General features: G+C 41.4%; 1 protein-coding gene across 2 annotated transcripts; it reads left to right on the plus strand.

Moving 5' to 3' along the window:
* The first annotated feature begins 1,510 nt into the window (after nucleotides 1–1,510).
* On the plus strand, nucleotides 1,511–13,087 carry TMED2 (transmembrane p24 trafficking protein 2). Of its 2 annotated transcripts, XM_088449151.1 has the most exons (5): nucleotides 1,511–1,853; nucleotides 4,060–4,252; nucleotides 5,964–5,987; nucleotides 8,551–8,658; nucleotides 11,708–13,087. In XM_088449151.1, the coding sequence occupies exons 1-5, from the start codon at nucleotides 1,674–1,676 to the stop codon at nucleotides 11,830–11,832; spliced, it is 630 nt and encodes a 209-aa protein (XP_088305277.1). In that variant the 5' UTR covers nucleotides 1,511–1,673; the 3' UTR covers nucleotides 11,833–13,087. The 2 variants fall into 2 exon arrangements, with proteins under 2 accessions (XP_088305277.1, XP_088305278.1); XM_088449152.1 differs by lacking the exon at nucleotides 5,964–5,987 and having other exon boundaries at nucleotides 1,514–1,853.
* The last annotated feature ends 5,092 nt before the right edge of the window (nucleotides 13,088–18,179 follow it).

An 18,179-nucleotide genomic window follows, 5' to 3' on the forward strand; every position in this document is an offset into this window, starting at 1 on the left:
GGGGGCAAGAGCGTGAAGGAATCAGTTATTGAGAATGGCCGGGGGATCGAAATTACCAAATTACCACTTTGATCACTATATATATATATTAGGGATGTGCAGGCTCGGATAGGTTCGAGTTTGCACGTGGAGTTCGGATTTTTCCCTCCAAAAAAACGGAACTCAGAACGAGGCAAAACGTCATCTTACATGGACGAACATCATCATTCCTGGTCTTTTGTCCAGGAATGATGATGTTCGTCCATGTAAGATGACGTTTTGCCTCGTTCTGAGTTCCGTTTTTTTGGAGGGAAAAATCCGAACTCCACGTGCAAACTCGAACCTATCCGAGCCTGCACATCCCTAATATATATATATATATATATATATAGATATATAATATAAACACTAGTGGCCACCTCTGGGAGCAGTGGAGCTAGGCTGAAGCTTTGCCTAGGGTGCCGACAGACCTTGCACCTGCCGAGGAATAGCCTACCCTCCAACATGACCCCTTCCATCAGGTACAAAACACTCTGCTCCTGGACTTCCCACCTAATTAATGATTGCAGTCACCTGTGTTGAACTAGGTAATAGATGAGACAGGTGTTTCAGCACAGGTGTCTGCAATCATCAATTAAGAGGGAAGTCCAGGAGCAGAGCATTTTGTACCTAATGGAACGGATCATGTTGGAGGGTCTGGAATAGGGTTAGGCGGAGAATACTTACAGGAACCCCTGTTCCATCAGATGTCTGTTCCAGTGGCCACACCCACATGACTGCCTGGACCTGGCAGATGCCGCTGGAGCTGCAGTAGTCATCGCGAGCAGGTAAGTCACCGCTGGGCCACCAAGGACAATATGTCAACATTCTAACATGTCAACATTTAATCAGTGTCAACATTATGAATGTCGTCTTGGTAAATAAAATTATGAATAAAAATATTTTTTATTCTGTGTATAAAGGCCCCCATACATCTGCGATGAATTGAGGCAATTTCCTGTTTTGCAGATTATTGTCCCAGTAAATTGTGAATGTATGGAATTCCCTGATTGGTGAATCCGATTGAAAAAGTGATCGGAAGTGCCAAATCAGGTTGTCCAAAATGTTGGATTCCACCAATCAATCGGCCCTTAAAATTGTTAGTGTATGGCACTGATTGACTGACCATTTCACCAATATAACAATTTCAAGTCTGCTGTCAATCATTACTCTGGGTCACAGTGCTCAGTATTTAGTTTTTAAGCTTCAGCAATGAGAATATTTTCAAATATTGGTAAGTATGTGAAAAATGCATCCAGTGTGGAATAAAATGGATAAACCATTACATTTGGTTCATTTGCAGTAACCGTGACAGTGTTGTGGAGAGGGGCACATATTTGAAAGGACCGGTTTTGCAACTATGTAACATAATAATCCTCCTTTAATTCCCTAACATTTGCCCATAAACAAAATGGCCGCTGCCATTTCCCTTTCAGCCTTACGTAACAGCGCCTATCCTTGTGCTGCCAGGTCTGCACTGAGCTTGGATTACCCGGATGTGACAGTGTCCCAGCCCGGCCGCCGTACAGCCATTACGTGGCACTAGCTGCTCGCTCCCCGGCTGCCTGGAGAGGTGACGCCTCTTTCGGAGTGAGGCCCAGACTCAGCACTAAGCTCCCCGGTCTGTGCTCGCTCGTCCGCAGCCGCTCCTCGCCATGTTTACGATATCGGAGCTCGTAGCCCTGGTCGCCTTCTTCTCCGCCACGGCCTCGGGTTACTTCGTGAGCATCGATGCTCATGCAGAGGAATGCTACTACGAGCATGTGACGTCCGGCACCAAGATGGGCCTCATCTTCGAGGTGGCGGAGGGGGGGTTCCTGGATATCGATGTGGAGGTGAGTCTGCCCTGACATAATGCAACCTCTGTGCTGACTCGGAGCAGTGGGACTGGCAGAACACCCAGCTGCCGCTCTGTCATTGTCATCATCGTGGAAAATGTATTATTTCATCTAAGCTATAGTATTGCTTCTTCCATATAAGGGAGCAGCACACTACTGAATGCTTTTCCTTTGGTAGCATCAGATAAGCTTTTGTGTTGTACAGAACCATATGAGAATAAAATAAAAGTGGCTTTTGTTATTTGTACCAGTAATGACAGGTATGTTGGAAATATGGAGGGTTCTGTAAGTGGATACAACTGCTTTCCTGTCCAGCGCTCTCCAGTTCATCACTGCTGCAAACCTGCTCACAAAATGTCTTTGGTAGTATTTAAAAAATAAATAAATTAAAAGTCTGATCCAAATATGGGCTGACATGATGTTTTAATATCACTTTCACACATAAAAACTTGAAAAACCCAGCAAAAAAAGAAAAAAAATCTGTCAATCAAATGTCGGATGTACACTGTTTTTTTGGCCGGTCCCAGCCTGTGCCCGCTCTCACACAGAAAAACAAATCGCCAGGGGTCAAGAATTTGGACCTGATAATTTGCGGATCAACCCGGGTATTTCTTCTGTGTGAAAGGGTCAACCCGGGTCAAAATTAACCCTTTCACACAGAAAAAGGACCCGTGTTGATCTGCAAATTACCGGGTCTAAATGCTTGACCCAGCAATTTGCTTTTCCGTGTGAAAGGGGTTTAAGTGGGCTATATTGTGCTGTGTATGTTGAGATATATGAGATAAAAGAAAGTTGTAGGGTAACAATGTTTGTCTAGACCAAGGGTTTCCCAACCACTTTCCTGAAATACCACAAACAGGTCATGTTTTGTGGATTTCTGTCTGTGAAAGCAGATGGGAGTAATTAGTGACACAGTAAAACATATTAACTCACCTGTGCATGATTACTGAAATCCTCAAATCATGACATGTTGGCCCCATACATCTGTAGTGCTAATTCTAGCACCCTACACCCGTCACAACCTGTGCAGTTCCTCTATACTGCCTGTCTCTCTGCTCTGGTGCTTCTAGCACACACTTGTCTGTATCACAAAAGTTTGTTTAATCAGCTGAGTGTACTACAAACACCAGAGCAGAGAGCGACGCTCCAGGCAGGAAAGAAGAACTGCACGGGTTGTGACAGGTGCAGGATGCTAGAATGAACACTACATCTGGCTGCAGTTTCACCAATTCCCTGATTTGACCGGAACTAACAGTCCATTGGTCGGAAATGCCGATTGGCGGCCATCGATCATCACTGATTCCTTTGGGGAATCTGTGAAATTCTTCATGTTAAAAATCCCAGATTTGCTGATCACGATCATATTTTGATTGCGATCAGTGAAATCCAACATGTTAAATTTCACAGATGCCCTGGCGCTTGTGGATCAGTGAATTGTCTAATATATCACAGGTGTATGGGGACCTTTACTTGAGGATTAAGATGGGTATACACATACAACTGTGCGTCTCAACGATGGGGCGAGCAATGTAATGTTACACAGTGCCTGCCGCACACACTGCCTGATCGGGTGTATAACAGTGCACTGTATCGTTACATGCTGCCTGTAACTATACTACATCATGCATTGACTCGTTCCATCTGCTCTGCAGCACAGCTGATTGGATGATTCAATGAACAACGGAGCAGGCGTACACCCTATACGATGGGTACGAAATATCATTCAGATCTGCTTCTGGATGATATATCGTATGGTATGTACCCAGCTTTAGAGTTGAGAGTCCCTGGTCTACATTGTCTAATTCTTAAAAGGTGCAGTATACAAAATGTCAATAAGATATAAAGATAACATGAAACTTGTACCATACATTGCTGATAACAGATCAGTTTGGTCATTGATAGATGTTTGTGACATGCTAACCATACAAACATCTTGTCAAAATTAATCAATAAGATATCTTATCGATATCATTCACCATTTTAAATCAGGACTATTTGTTTTTATCTAACAGGTATTGTTAGGAGCACATCCAGGATACTGGCATTTTTTTGTTACCAATGCACATAATAGCCCCTCAATGTAATTGCTTTGGTCACATCTGAAGCCAGCATCAATATGTAAAATACAGTTGCATATAACTCAATCCCTCAGGTAATGTTATTGGACCATTTTTTCAGAAAACAAACTGCCTTTCTGTTTCAGATTACTGGTCCTGACAATAAAGGAATATATAAAGGAGACAGAGAGTCCAGTGGAAAGTACACCTTTGCTGCACACATGGATGGAACTTACAAATTTTGTTTCAGTAACAGAATGTCAACAATGACTCCAAAGATAGTGATGTTCACTATTGATATAGGAGAAGCCCCAAAAGGCCAGGACATGGAAACAGAAGGTAGGGAATGTTTTACTAAAAACTATTATTGAAAGCTTTAGAATATATTTTACACGTTTAGCTTACATTCTGACAATATGCATGTTATTTAGTATATACACTCTGGTATCTTAAACTACTGGCAACTCATCATATTATGCAGATTGCATATGTTTAATGGACAAACTAGGCTACTTAATGCCTACATTTTGTTATAAATTGTATCCAAATCTACTTGGCCACTCTTGCCCAAATGTAATACCCTGCAAGTTGCGGGCAGCGGCAACTTTTTATTTAAGGGAAAACTAGATTTTGTCTTAAAACAAATAGTCGCTTTAAATCTAGCAACTACATCTTGCTGCTACCTGCAACTCACTAATACATTTGTTCCCAAATGTCTTACCCTCCCATAAGTTAACAAGAAATCTTTGTTTTGCAGGACAGCCGGAATCATAGGAATAGTTTCCCCACCATATTGTTTTGATTTTTGTCTCTATCAACCATCTTAATGACACAGACTAATGGGATAAAGAATATGGCAACCTCTCTTCCTAACATACCCCTTCCCCCGAACTGTTGGGGGTTCCATTCCAAGAACCATTGCATTTATGGTTTTATTACCCCCACAGGAACCTCTACCTGAGTCAAAAACAAAAGGTGCAAACTGTACTGATCATACAGAATTTCTGCTTTGCCCCGTCAATGCCAGTATTAGAACTTAATGCAGAGTTGTGTTCTATACAAATCTATGGCATTGTCTTGAGGGTATTAGCTGCACCATCAGTGTCTGTGGGGGAGGGGATTATTTGTTGCTGGAAGGGGCCAGTGAAAAGTAGTAAGTCCCACCCTTAGTAGGCAGCACACTACAAGAAAATATGTACGCTCCCCATTTGATATTTAAAGCCTAAGAGCTATTCAATTGTTGCTCCTGTCGGGCGTGAACAGCTGCCGGCGCACCATTTCAGCTTGCAGCCCCAAGGGGGTGAGAGCTGAAATGGGCGAAAAGTGACCTGTTTGGGCGCCCAAATGGCGCTTTTCACAATCGCGCCCAGCACTTTGGTCGGGGGTAAACCCGACCACTATGGGTGCGATCAGCGCAAAAACCTGAAACAATTGAATAGTGCCCCGCGATCTCCTGTCACTTTAAATGGGAGATTGGGCGTGCTATAACAATTGAACACCGCCCAAAATGTAGTGTTTTTTTTTTGTATTAGTCTTTTCTATAAACTTCCTATACTAGCACCATTTGCCCCATTGGGCACGACTGCAGTTCGTCTTTGAATGATTTAATTAATCAAGAAAGTTGGGGTCGGGAGTGTGCGAAATGTCGTAACTGTGTAAAAATGCACCCAGTGAAGACCTAAAACTGCATGGTGGCCCTTGCCTCTGGTTTAAAAACCAGAAAAGGGTAAGCATTTAAATGGGCTTCCTACATTTAAACCACTATTGACGCTTTCTTGTATTAAGAGAGCCAAGTGAATTGTTGAGTATTTCACTAATGGTGGTAATGTCTTATACTTTATCTCCGCAATTCTGATAACTTTACAATTCATATTTCTGGGTGGTTAAGTTGTCATTACTATCAGTACAGTACATTCGCCTTCGTGAAATTACCCATGGAAACATAATCTTTATCCCTTTACATTTAGCAGATACATCATTCTGGCTTAACAAGTTTTTCACCTCACTATTACGTCCTTTTCTCTGTTGTTATGTCTTGCAATTCTCCTAGGTGGTGGTGGTGATACTTGGGATGGTATGTCTTCTACTTTTTGAAAGCTGATTAAAGTGTCTCTACTGTTTTGTGTAGAGAGTAACATGTAACGTGTATTTATTTTCATTTCTAATCCCTCCATGTGTGGGCATGGCAGTGATGTGGATTGCTGCAGGCACAGGGAGAATAAGTTTGGTTACTTGCCTAACAAAGCCCTAACTTACAGGATTCTGGAATATTGCAGTGGTACTGAATGTTAGCATGCCGTTTTTCATTTGCTTTCTTTGGACAATATTTTAGAGGGGGAATTCTACCTGGAAACGGTCCTTTTAGTAAAATACAGCTTTAATTTAACATTAAGCTGAAAAAAGCTTTAAGGCTTTATTTTCAAATGGTTTTATTTATTCTTTCTTCTATGTGAACCAGGTATTTAAGTATATGTATATTTCTGTGCATTGAAGTTACAACATGCAGAAATATATAAAAAAAATAATTCGATACAGAGGAAGCATTATAGCTATTCAATTAGGTGCGAGTTTGCAAAAGGTGATAAACGCGCACACTTCACCTTATAATCGGCACACTTCACCTCCATGCGCGTACCCAAGATACGCACAATTCAATTAGAAATGCCAATTCGCACTACTCGCAGTGAGTGTGTGTGAATCTTGTCTAAAAAGCAAACCGGTAAAATAACATGAAAAAGTGGGGAGACCTTCCTGGATCCCAAAAAACTGAAACCTTCGTTAGCAGAATCATAGAGAAGACTGTTAGTGGCCATAAAGAAAGTACTGTACACTTTTAAAAGGTGTCAAATGACTGATTTGTGCATTTAAATAAAACACAAAACGATAGAACAGGTTAAAAAGCTGTAGAATTTCGTTTAATTACAAAGGAATTAAACAGAAAATGCAAAAAAAAAAAAAAATGCTTTTGGGCTAATTGGAAGCGACTTTAAAAATAAATAATAAAAAGCAAATTTTCTTTGAAATACTGTTAGTAAATTTAGGGTGAGGTAACTAAAAATCTTATATTGGAATAATTTGAGGCCATTTTATTTTTTTCACCCCAAAAATTACATGCAATTATTGACCCAATAGAGCTACTTGAAAAATTCCAAATGCCTAAATAGTCATTGGAGGGGGGGTTTGTCTGAGGGGTTCTGAAGCAAGTCCCGACATTTTTATCTTAGAATAAAGAATTTCCCTACCTTTTCACCTGCTCAGGTGGTGCAAACCAAAACAGGCGGCTTTACTCTGAAAAAGAAATGCGAGTTAGGATTTGAATTGCAAATGTAATTCGTAATGCAAATATGCTGTGAATTTGCTTTGTGGAACCAAACTCACACCTGATTGAATTCCCCCCACAGTGTTCAGCAATTACACCTGTACTACAGCTTCCACTTCCTCAACCGATAATATAAACATAGTTGCTTTGCTTGCGGGTTCTATACAGATGTGTCCTCGCACATCTTTGCTTCAGTCACGCCAAACCCCCTCTTGTCCCACCACGTCCCGTGAAACTACTAGCGCCGGGTGTATTTTTTTTATTTATGAAAATGCATCTAAGTGGCAATGTGATGTGACTAGTGTGCTCCAGGAGACTGCTGATTAATTTGATATGTGACACTTGTATATCTGTGTGCGACTGAGTTTCTGAATCCGCATACAATGACTTATTTGTGCTAAGATGAAGTGGCTGCGGCTTTTTTCATTCCAAGTTCCGTTTACAGACTCGCACACAGATATAGTGTCGCATATCAAATTTATTAGCAGTCTCTCCTTATGCATCCTAGTCGCATTGCATTCTGACTTAGACACATTTGCGGCAAAAAAAAAAGACGCCCAACGCTAGCAGAGTTGCACCGACCTGGTGGCTCACTCATGCCAGGCATGTGGCGCTGCGTGGCGTATTGAGGATAAATGTAGACTGACACATCTGTATATATACAATTTAGTTAAAACATTCTTGGCGACTTGATTTCTCTGAGATATGATCAGTTGCGATCTGCCATCTTTTTGTAACTAAAAATTCAAGAGACACTCATTTACTAATTTAGTCATTATTCGTAGGCGATTAAAATATAAATAAAGCAGGTGTCTCTTTGTTCTTTAATCACTGTGGCAAGCTATGTAAAGAATGTTGGTTTTTACAATTTTTCTTGGTTTGTTTCTTCAGGCTGTTATTAATGATTTATAATACTGCACATTGTCATGAACTAACATGGCAACCACTGTTGCATGACACATGATGTAGTGAGCAGAGTGGCTTTGGAATGCCCTCTGGGCTCTGTGCATTGTAAAATCCTCTGTACCCTTTCTACCTATCTGCCCTTTTATATGACATGCTGAAAGCTGTGAGCCTGTGTCTGTACCTGGCAGTCATATTATTTGCACTCTTAAGAGGTGTTTTGAAAAGGAGATAATATGTAGAAGAACAAAGATGCATGCTTTAGTGTCACTGTAATTGATAGAAGATTTATATTGTTCAATTAACTATGTGGGATTGCTGATTTCGTTTCTACTTACCAATGACGGCCTTCTGAGATATGTGCTGACTGTTTGGGATTTCAAACTATACTTTGCTATGTTTGTTCACTATGCAGCACACCAGAACAAGCTGGAGGAGATGATCAATGAACTTGCTGTGGCCATGACAGCTGTTAAGCATGAGCAAGAATACATGGAAGTGCGGGAAAGAATACACAGAGCAAGTGAGTCATAGCTAAGGTTTCTGTAGTGACCCCATTTGGGATAAAGTCAGCGATTTTTCAATTAATCTATATTTTCTTCCATTTATTTTCTGAAAACACTGCAGCCTTCATAATGCCTAGCATGTAACTACAGTCAGCAGACCTGCACCAACATTACAAGTTTTTGCTTGTATCAAACAAGGGATGAGTCATTCTGACACATTGACTTTGTTATTGAGTAATAAACTATTCTTTTGTAAGTGTGGAGCCTGGATGTAGATGTGGGAGATGTAAAATGGTACAAGGCTGGTGTGCCTGGCATTAAATTCCAGCTACTTTGCTGCTATTGCTTGTTACTGTTACAGATGCTGGAACCGGCAGGGTAGTGTTTCTCATAGAGGTTTGATGAATATTCACGGTCATGTCTTGGAATTGTTCACCAATTAAAAAAAAAAAAAATTAAATAGAAAAGGAATAAGCCTGCACTCTGTATATCCCATACTGTGCTGAATACCGGCTGCATGGCAATATACATTCCATACTTTGCTGGATACCGGCTGCATGGCAATATAAATGCCATACTTTGTTGGATACCGGCTGCATGGCAATATAAATGCCATACTGTGCTAGATACTGGCTGCATGGCAATATAAATGCCATACTGTGCTGGATACCGGCTGCATGGCAATATAAATGCCATACTGTGCTGGATACCGGCTGCATGGCAATATAAATGCCATACTGTGCTGGATACCGGCTGCATGGCAATATAAATGCCATACTGTGCTGGATACCGGCTGCGTGGCAATATATATGCCATACTGTGCTGGATACCGGCTGCGTGGCAATATATATGCCATACTGTGCTGGATACCGGCTGCGTGGCAATATATATGCCATACTGTGCTGGATACTGGCTGTGTGGCAATATAAATGCCATACTGTGTTGGATACCGGCTGCATGGCAATATAAATGCCATACTGTGCTGGATACCGGCTGCATGGCAATATAAATGCCATACTGTGCTGGATACCGGCTGCATGGCAATATAAATGCCATACTGTGCTGGATACCGGCTGCGTGGCAATATATATGCCATACTGTGCTGGATACCGGCTGCGTGGCAATATATATGCCATACTGTGCTGGATACCGGCTGCGTGGCAATATATATGCCATACTGTGCTGGATACTGGCTGTGTGGCAATATAAATGCCATACTGTGTTGGATACCGGCTGCATGGCAATATAAATTACCTATAAGTATACAAAAATAAAAGACCGTTGTTATCAGCGCTCATCATTGGGATGTAGTTATGGGACCGGCGAGCGTGATACTAGGAACTTAAGATAGGCATCGAAATACCAACGCCTATCTTAATCCCGACGCCGAAGGACTCCAGCCAGAACGAGGCAAGTCCGGGGCGCCCCTAGCGTTAGCCGGGGGGGGGGGGAGTGTTGTGTTGGGGGAAGGGTTAGGTTTAGGGAGCGTAGCAGGGTTAGGTTTTGGGGGGGAGGGTGGGTTAGGCACCACTGGGGGGGGGGGGTTGTTAGGTTTAGGCACTAACGGGGAGGGTGAGTATACTTTCCTGGCCCCTGCCAGGATACCAACCAACGGGATGCCGCTGTCTGTATTCTGCCAGGAGGCATCCCGACAGCCGGCATTACATAACTATTCCTTTATCATTAATGCACATCTGTATATCTCTCGCAAAATGAAAGTATGAAGTATTAGCTAATTTGTTTAAACAAAACATTTGCGCTCTGCATTAGTGAGAACAGGAGCTGACATCTGCGTGTCTTTGAATAACTCTTATTGAAAAATAGAGAAAATTAAAACGAAATTTGAGAAAGTCAAACAGGTTCTACCATGTGCGAACCGGGATGAATGTGTCTGAGCTTAAATTAATACATTTAGCTGTTTTATTAGCGAACTTTGAAATATTTTGTAATGTTTAAAAAAAACACTCGCGTTAACTGCAAGTCCATGGTGCAAATTTGAGTCAGTTCGCAATGGTTGTGTGAACATGTTCTTGGCCATCTAATTACTGGAAAAAAAAAAAGCTCCCTTTCTTTGAGGTGGTTGTGATGTTCACTGGCAAATGCTCACGAAAGTTTTGACTTATATTTTTAAGAGTGCTTATTAAGATTGGAATGGTGGTCCGCAACGCCTCTTTCAGTATTATCCAGTCAGTCAGTAACCATTGAGTTACTGTTAACCTAACTGCCTCCATATGGTGCTGTTCTCAGACTATCCCTTTATATACTGCAAACTTCAAGGTTTTGTCCTTGCTAGGTGTTAACAATTTCTAGCAATATGTGATCCTTAAGTCCATCCCGTGTGGGAAGCTTTTGTTGATCGATTCCATATGAATACATACAGCATAGATGGATTGTAACTTGCATAGTTTTTGTCTGCTATTGCATGTGTTCTAAAATGGTGCTTTTAACATTTTCTTAACAGGATATATTGGAGGTTTGACTTAGAGCTCTGTTTCAGGTTACATGAAGCGATATAGGCATAGCTCAATTTGCATGTTTTGTTTTCTTTCTTGTTTGCTGACTTATGATACATTTTTTGCACAACTCCTATGTCTGCTAATGACCTACCAAAGACCATATTTACCATTGTCGATTAGGTGTGATCTTAAGGTGCATATCCACTACACGATTCGCTGCTGTCCCCAGCAGTGGTGTGCTCAATGTCCTTAACGACAATGAGCACACACACTGAACGATATCATTCACGATATCGTTCAGTGCCGGCATGCTCCCTCATCCCCGAACCTGCTCAACCTGACGATATCCTCAAGTTGGACAGCAGGTCCAGGCGATGAACAACGTCGTCAACGACCAGCGAAATAGCGCACCGCTGGTCGTTGACGGAATAACCACTGGGCGATATAATGAACGTTATCGTTCATTATATTGTCTAGTGGCTAATGCGGCTTTAATCTAATTCATGCCACTTTAAGATTACTTTATTCTTTAAATGGACTAGAAACGTAGATTATTAATATGAGTGTGTTTTATGTAACTTGCATTGACTTGTTTCTGTTTTTTCAACAGTTAATGACAACACGAACAGCAGAGTGGTGCTCTGGTCATTTTTTGAAGCCCTTGTACTTGTTGCTATGACACTGGGACAAATCTATTACCTGAAGAGATTTTTTGAAGTCAGACGAGTGGTTTAAAAAGTTATCTTTGTGGGATTTTTTTTTATTTGTCCTTTTTATCCCAAACCTTTCCCCCTACTTTTGTCAAAACAACTTCAGAATTTAGTTTTGCAATTTTTACTTTTGAAACATTCATTGTAGCATAAATAAACACCGTGCTGCATATATTACCTTCAGCAGTCTCCAAGAAATCACAACTGAAGTGACATTTTTGGAAAGATTCTAGAGCACTCTCTGTGTTGTGGTCCCCGTCCGGATTGGAAGTGTTTAGTTACATTGGTCTTTCTTACCACTTTGCTTTTGCAAGGAGAATATTTTGTTTTTATGGAGACTAAGAGCCAAAGAGGTTCATACATAAGATGGCTGAGAATAAACCACGAAAACTTAACCTGCAATAGCCGTATCAAGCAAATCAACGTCTCTCTAAACTTTAGGATAATATCACCTTATTTGTTGTCTATTATCCTCTGTATTTTCAAATGATTCATAACCTAACAAGTTCTGCCTGCAAGAGTGTTATGCTTCACCGTTACAAGTCCTGTACTAAGATGCAATGAAGTCTGGATTTTAATTCTCGATAAATTGAAGAGGCCTTGTAGCCTTTATTTAAGTCCATTACCTCTCGCGTTGTTAGAAGAGATCTCTACACTTCTCTTAATGGATATATGGCACAGAAAGGGTTAATCTTCTCTAAAAGATAATGTTGCTTTAAGACCAGTTGCAGCATACAGCTGCCTTATTGCAACCTTCCACAATTTGATTTTAAGCAACATTGTGTGTGCGCTGTCTTTGCTAGGTGCTGAAAGGCCAACTTTTACAGGGATTTTCCTCTTGTATTTGCTGTTTTCCCTACATTTCTAGAGTAGTATACTTTAATTTAAAAAACTAGCCTTCTACATGTTTACGCTCTGAAAGCTTGCTGTAACATTTTTAGCTTATACAGCACTTTACTGAGTTCCTGTGTTTAATTTTTTTTGCGGGCACAGCCCCTCTGAGAAATGTAATGGATTACAATGTGTTCCATTGTGATAGCACATTATAGAAAACTTCATATTATGTGCAATCTTTTTACATTTGCTGTGTAGCTTAGTGCAATTTATAGTGCTATGTTATCCACCATTTCAGGCTGTACAGAGGCTGACTGTAATGTCCTTTAGGCTAGTTACCGGCTAGAGTTAAAAATCTGGCTTTTACTAGTGTTCTAGGGACAGATGCTGTTGGTTCCAGTGGTCTCAAAACCACCTCTTGGTTGTTGTTAGAGTCGCCAGAGACCTTTGGATCCTCCAGCAATATCCCTGCCAACTGCAGATGTAAGTACTCGTCACACAGTGTGAAATGTGATGATATTCTGGATCCTAGTGGTCAGAATCCCGACAGTTGGTCGGTATGCTAGCCCTAAACCCCCCCCCACCTCCCTAGTGCCTGAACCTAACCTCCCCACACCTTAAACCTAACCCTCTCCCCTTAGTGCCTGACCCTAACCCTCCCCTTTCCCCTGTCACTTACCTTCGCCATATCGGCGGTTGGTATGATAGCATCGGTATTCTGACACCGGTAATGGTAGCGTCAGCATCCTGACCGCATACTATATATATATCTGAGTACAGAATATTTAAGTCAAGCTTTATTGAAGATTAGTATTCCTTTAAAATATACTACTCTAAAAATGGTGCAGAAGTGGTAAAATAACCAAAATAAAAGGAGAAATCCTCTAACGCAGCAACGTGGTGTTAATGAGGGATAAATGTTGATCTGTCAATTTCTATCTCCAGCTTCGTTTGCAGTCTGTTTTTCTGAAACTGCTCATATCCCTCATCTAAGCAGGGGGAATTGCAGGTTGATGTGTTTCATCCATTTTAATAATGAAAAAAATAAAATGGCTTTTGGTGTTGGTGCAAGATCAAGATTAAGTTGTGAATTTTGTAATTTAGCTGCTTGTATTTCTTCTCCTTTTCTTCCTCTGGACACAGAAGCAATCTTTACAAGCAGCAAAACTGTTTTGTACAATTAAGTTGTTTTCATATGGGATTCCATGTTTAAATAAAGTTTTCAACCCTGGGCAAAACATCTTGTGCAGCAGGTATAAGAAGAATGGTATAGTTCTTTGTTAGGACTGTTGCTTGCTGATTTGTTGTTTGAATATAACCTCGAAATTGATTTCAAAGATGTACATTTAAGAGGAAAAAAAAAACCGCTTGTCTAAATATTACCCAGGTTCAGTGAGAAAATAAACACATTCTTTAACTAAAAAGAAGAAATGGTGTATTTTCTATGCACTGTGCAGCATAAAACATCACACATATGATAGGTACAATATAAAGTAGGCTTTTTTTTTGCTCTACATGATATGAAAATACACACTGTTCTTTAAGGAACATCAATCGCTTTATTTTTTTTGTCTTCGTGCTTTTTAAGTTGAGGTTAAATCATCATCATCAGTTTTCCTGTTAGGGCATGCTGGGAAGTGTAGGTTCACAACAGCTAGAGTGCCACAGGTTGCCCAGCCCTGATTCAGACTGATAGTACGTTGACCAGACTTTTATGAAATATTATAAAATGTCTTCTAGACTATGGGCCAAATGTAATAGGGTGAGAGTTTAGAAATGTGAGAATACAGCAGTAAACCTGCATGTTTTTAGACTCAAAAAAAACTTTCATGATTTAAACTCTCATACAGATGTATTCCCATTTTGAAGATAAAACTCGACCAATGTGAGGGCTAAACTCTCACATTATTACACTTGGCCCTATATCACTGAATAAGAGTTAATTAAAATTATTAATGGAAATAATAACTCATGTATATTATCTTACATTAGTGTTTTACTATTTAAAAAAATGAGTACTGATACCTAAAGTTACTTTATGATTCAAGGTTTATAGAAGCTTATGTACGCTGCACAAGTCCTCAGACACAACATATTTATTTTTTTAAATTACTTTACTGATTTCTTATGGTTTCCAGTACCAGACAATTTACAAATGTTACAAAAAGACAATCACTATGTATCTCATAATATATATGTGTATGTATATAAACGTGTGTGAATAGAGGCCAAAATATGAAAATTCTGTCAATGTCCCAATATTTATGCACCTGACTGTGTGTGTGTGTGTGTGTGTGTGTATATATATATATATATATATATATATATATATATAATATAATATAATGTCTTCAGTGTGCAGTTAATCTAAAGTCCTCTTTAAAATGAAGCTGTATATGTGCTTTAGAGTTTGGCTGCGTACCAAGCTGTAGCTAGAATAATTAATGAACCTATCACAGCTCATGAAAATCTTTCTACTTCCTGTAGATTGGTTTGATACCTGTGGACAGTGCTAGATTGAGGTCCTCATGGGCCTGGAGCTCAAATTTTTAGAAGGGCCTAATGTGTTCTGCAGCAAGGGGTGTGCCTACTGATATGGGGTTGTGACCAGTGATGTAGGGGTGTGGTCTGTGCCATGGGGTGTGGCTAGCATCATGGAGGTCATAGCTACCCAACTTCATTCAACCATCTCAATCTCTCTGCCCTCATTGCTTATATGAAGCAGACCTGTTCTATAAAAAAAACAAGCTATGGTTTATTAATAAAATGTAAAAAATTTTTATTAATAAAGTGCTTTACTAGAAACATACTGTACCTGAAAATCATACAGTGGTTTATGCCATCTGAGGGTTAGGTCATAAGAGGGGAGGGTTAAGGGCCTCACACACGGAGCAATATAGCGGCCGATCCAACGGTTTTTAACAAAATTACTGCTATATCGTTCCGTGTGTGGGCATGATATTGCCCGCTGCGTACTCCCGTGGGGTCGCCTGTCGCTGCCCCAGATCTTTCTGCTTATTCATTTGATCTGGGGGATCGACGAACTATCCCATGCAGCGCTATGTGGGTGGGAGAGGAGGGTTCCCGGCATATCGGGTGGTCTGCCACCAGATCGCTCCGTGTGGGGACCGCCCGATATGTCGGCTGTCGTATCTGATACGACCATGCCAGGCAAGTGGTTAAGACCATGTGATTGCCTACATGAATAGTGAATGCTGACTGAAGTTATTGTCTGCCCGGGGCGAATCATTATTTTCAGAGGTTCCCCGTTGCAGGGAAACCACCATATAGGTAAGAAAAGACTCAAGCACACCGGACTGTAATTAGCGGGGAGGGATGGGGGAGCCTTAAGAAAAAGTAGTATAACAGGCCCCAAGATTTCTGTTGCCGGCTCTCCTGCTCTCTGGAGACTACTCGGTTCGTCTTCAGCCTCCACTGTCAGCAGCAGTTGCTGCGCTGCTGTTAGGAGAGCTGCTCCTGGCGGCGAAGGCTGGAGACGAGCAGTATTGGTCCCCGCGCTGCACGAGAGGAAGCTCCAGAGAATGTCCCTGCTGTAGGAGTGCAGGAAGGACCTGCGCTGCTACCTCATGGAGATGTGGAGGAGACACATATAGCGGGCACAGCCAGAGGAGCAGTTCTGACAAGAGAGGGAGGGCTCACCTGTCTTAAGTGCCCAGGCACCTTGAAGGCTTAATCCAACTCTACTACTTATCCCATACTGTACATGCCTCTCAGAACAGTGATACATAAAATATAAATTGCTCATAATCAATTTATTGGCCTATCACAGGTGAATGTAAGGGAGGAGTTAATCTAGACAAGAAAAAACAAAACACAAAATTCCCCCAGCACACTACAATCAGTCAGCAAAAGAGACATACATCCTAAATGATCACACGAAGAATAGATCAATAGTGTCCTGGATTGATGTTTACAAGCCAGGTCTATTTTTTTTGTCTTTCTGGTTTCACAGAATCATTCAGCTACTACAGTCACTAGAGAATATGGACAACATTTGACTGTCTTGTCTATGTCTGCTGTTATTGTATAGAAATATCCATAGAGGTGTTACTGCAGAACAGGGGCAAATCTATAATGGGTGCAAGGCACACGGCACCCTGGATCCAAGGGGGCGCACACCGTGCACCCATAGTCTTATACTTACCTCTCCATAGTGCTGGTGCTGCAGAGCATCAATACATCACTGGGAAAATGGCATGTGAAGTCTCGGAGGCCCCCGGGAAAATGGTGCGGGCGCCATTTTCCCGGAGACCCAAGCATGCGCAGTGGATTCTGGCACTAAGCCAGAAGCTACAGTGCACTGCGGGACCGCCGGAGAGAGAAGAGCGGGCCGCACTAAGTCTGCATGCGGGCCCCCTCCTCTCTTAAAACGCCCCTGCTGCAGAATAACCATAATTCATATGCCTTTAACTTTTTCTGAGCATTCTTAGAAAAGCAGTGAGGCCTATTTTCTGTGTAATAAGGTAGTGATAGACATATGCAGTGCTGAATGGATATTAATTTATTGAGTAATTAGTAATAATTTCAATAATTACACGCTGTCAGAGTATTCTGATGTCATACACGATAACAGCTGAAAATGGAAAGCATTTAGGCTAAAAGCCAGTTTTATTTCCATCTTCCTCTGACTTCTGGTTTTAGGCAGCTAAACGAATAAGATATTCATTCACATAGTTTCATCTTTAAAAAAAATAGATCACTACTTTAAGGGCCTGATTCAGAGCCAGTCGCCAGAGCTATAGCGGTGACCACCCACAGCTATAGCGAGCAGCCAGGAAGATGGTAGCGAGCAGCCAGGAAGATGGTCGCGACCATCGGGCTTGCAACGAGACCCTTGTTGTAGGGTCTTGTTGCCGCAAGCCCCAGAGAGATTTCGGCTCTAACAGAGCCGAAATCTCTCACACTGACATCACTCCTGATGTCAGTGGGGCCGCCCCCAAACGGAGGCGTTCACATGGGAACGCCTCCGTTTGGGCAGCCACTCCCCCGGCCCGCCCACCAAAGGGGGCGAGGTGTCACTCAACATAGACAGCTCGCCCCCTTTGTTGCGAGACCTGGAGCGACGGAGTGGCCGTCGCTATCCGGGTCTCGCACATGCGCACTGGCCCACCATCGACCCGGTTGCGAACGCACAGCGCTTGCGACTGGGTCTGAATCAGGCCCAAAGTCCAGCAGCAAAATCACCACTTTGGCAAAATCAGACATGATTAAATTTGGCTCAGAACCTTGAATAAATGGGAATGGGATCAAGAGTGAACAAGAAAGTAGAGGAGGAAGTGGACATAGCCAAAGTAGATAAAAGTGAACATAGAGGCGTCTTACACAAGAAAACAGGAAAGGTATAATCCTACACTTGTGGAGAGTGTATGTAAGTATATATATATATATATATATATATATATATATATATATATATAAAAAGCCAGCTCTATGCTAAGTATAATGAAAAAGTTGGACCTACACTAATTTTGCATCCCCAGAAATGCGATATCTATACATACTACAAACTTTTCCTAT

Source organism: Taudactylus pleione, unplaced genomic scaffold (genome assembly GCF_031769625.1).
Source record: "Taudactylus pleione unplaced genomic scaffold, aTauple2 ptg000479l, whole genome shotgun sequence".
In the NCBI taxonomy this organism is placed as follows: domain Eukaryota; kingdom Metazoa; phylum Chordata; class Amphibia; order Anura; family Myobatrachidae; genus Taudactylus; species Taudactylus pleione.

Bases quoted from the DNA above. Each gene is read 5' to 3' on its own strand.
- TMED2 (XM_088449151.1), top strand. From the start codon at position 1,674: ATGTTTACGATATCGGAGCTCGTAGCCCTGGTCGCCTTCTTCTCCGCC. The intron at 1,854-4,059 runs GTGAGTCTGCCC...TTTCTGTTTCAG, and splicing joins TCCTGGATATCGATGTGGAG to ATTACTGGTCCTGACAATAA. The intron at 8,659-11,707 runs GTGAGTCATAGC...TTTTTTCAACAG, and splicing joins GGAAAGAATACACAGAGCAA to TTAATGACAACACGAACAGC.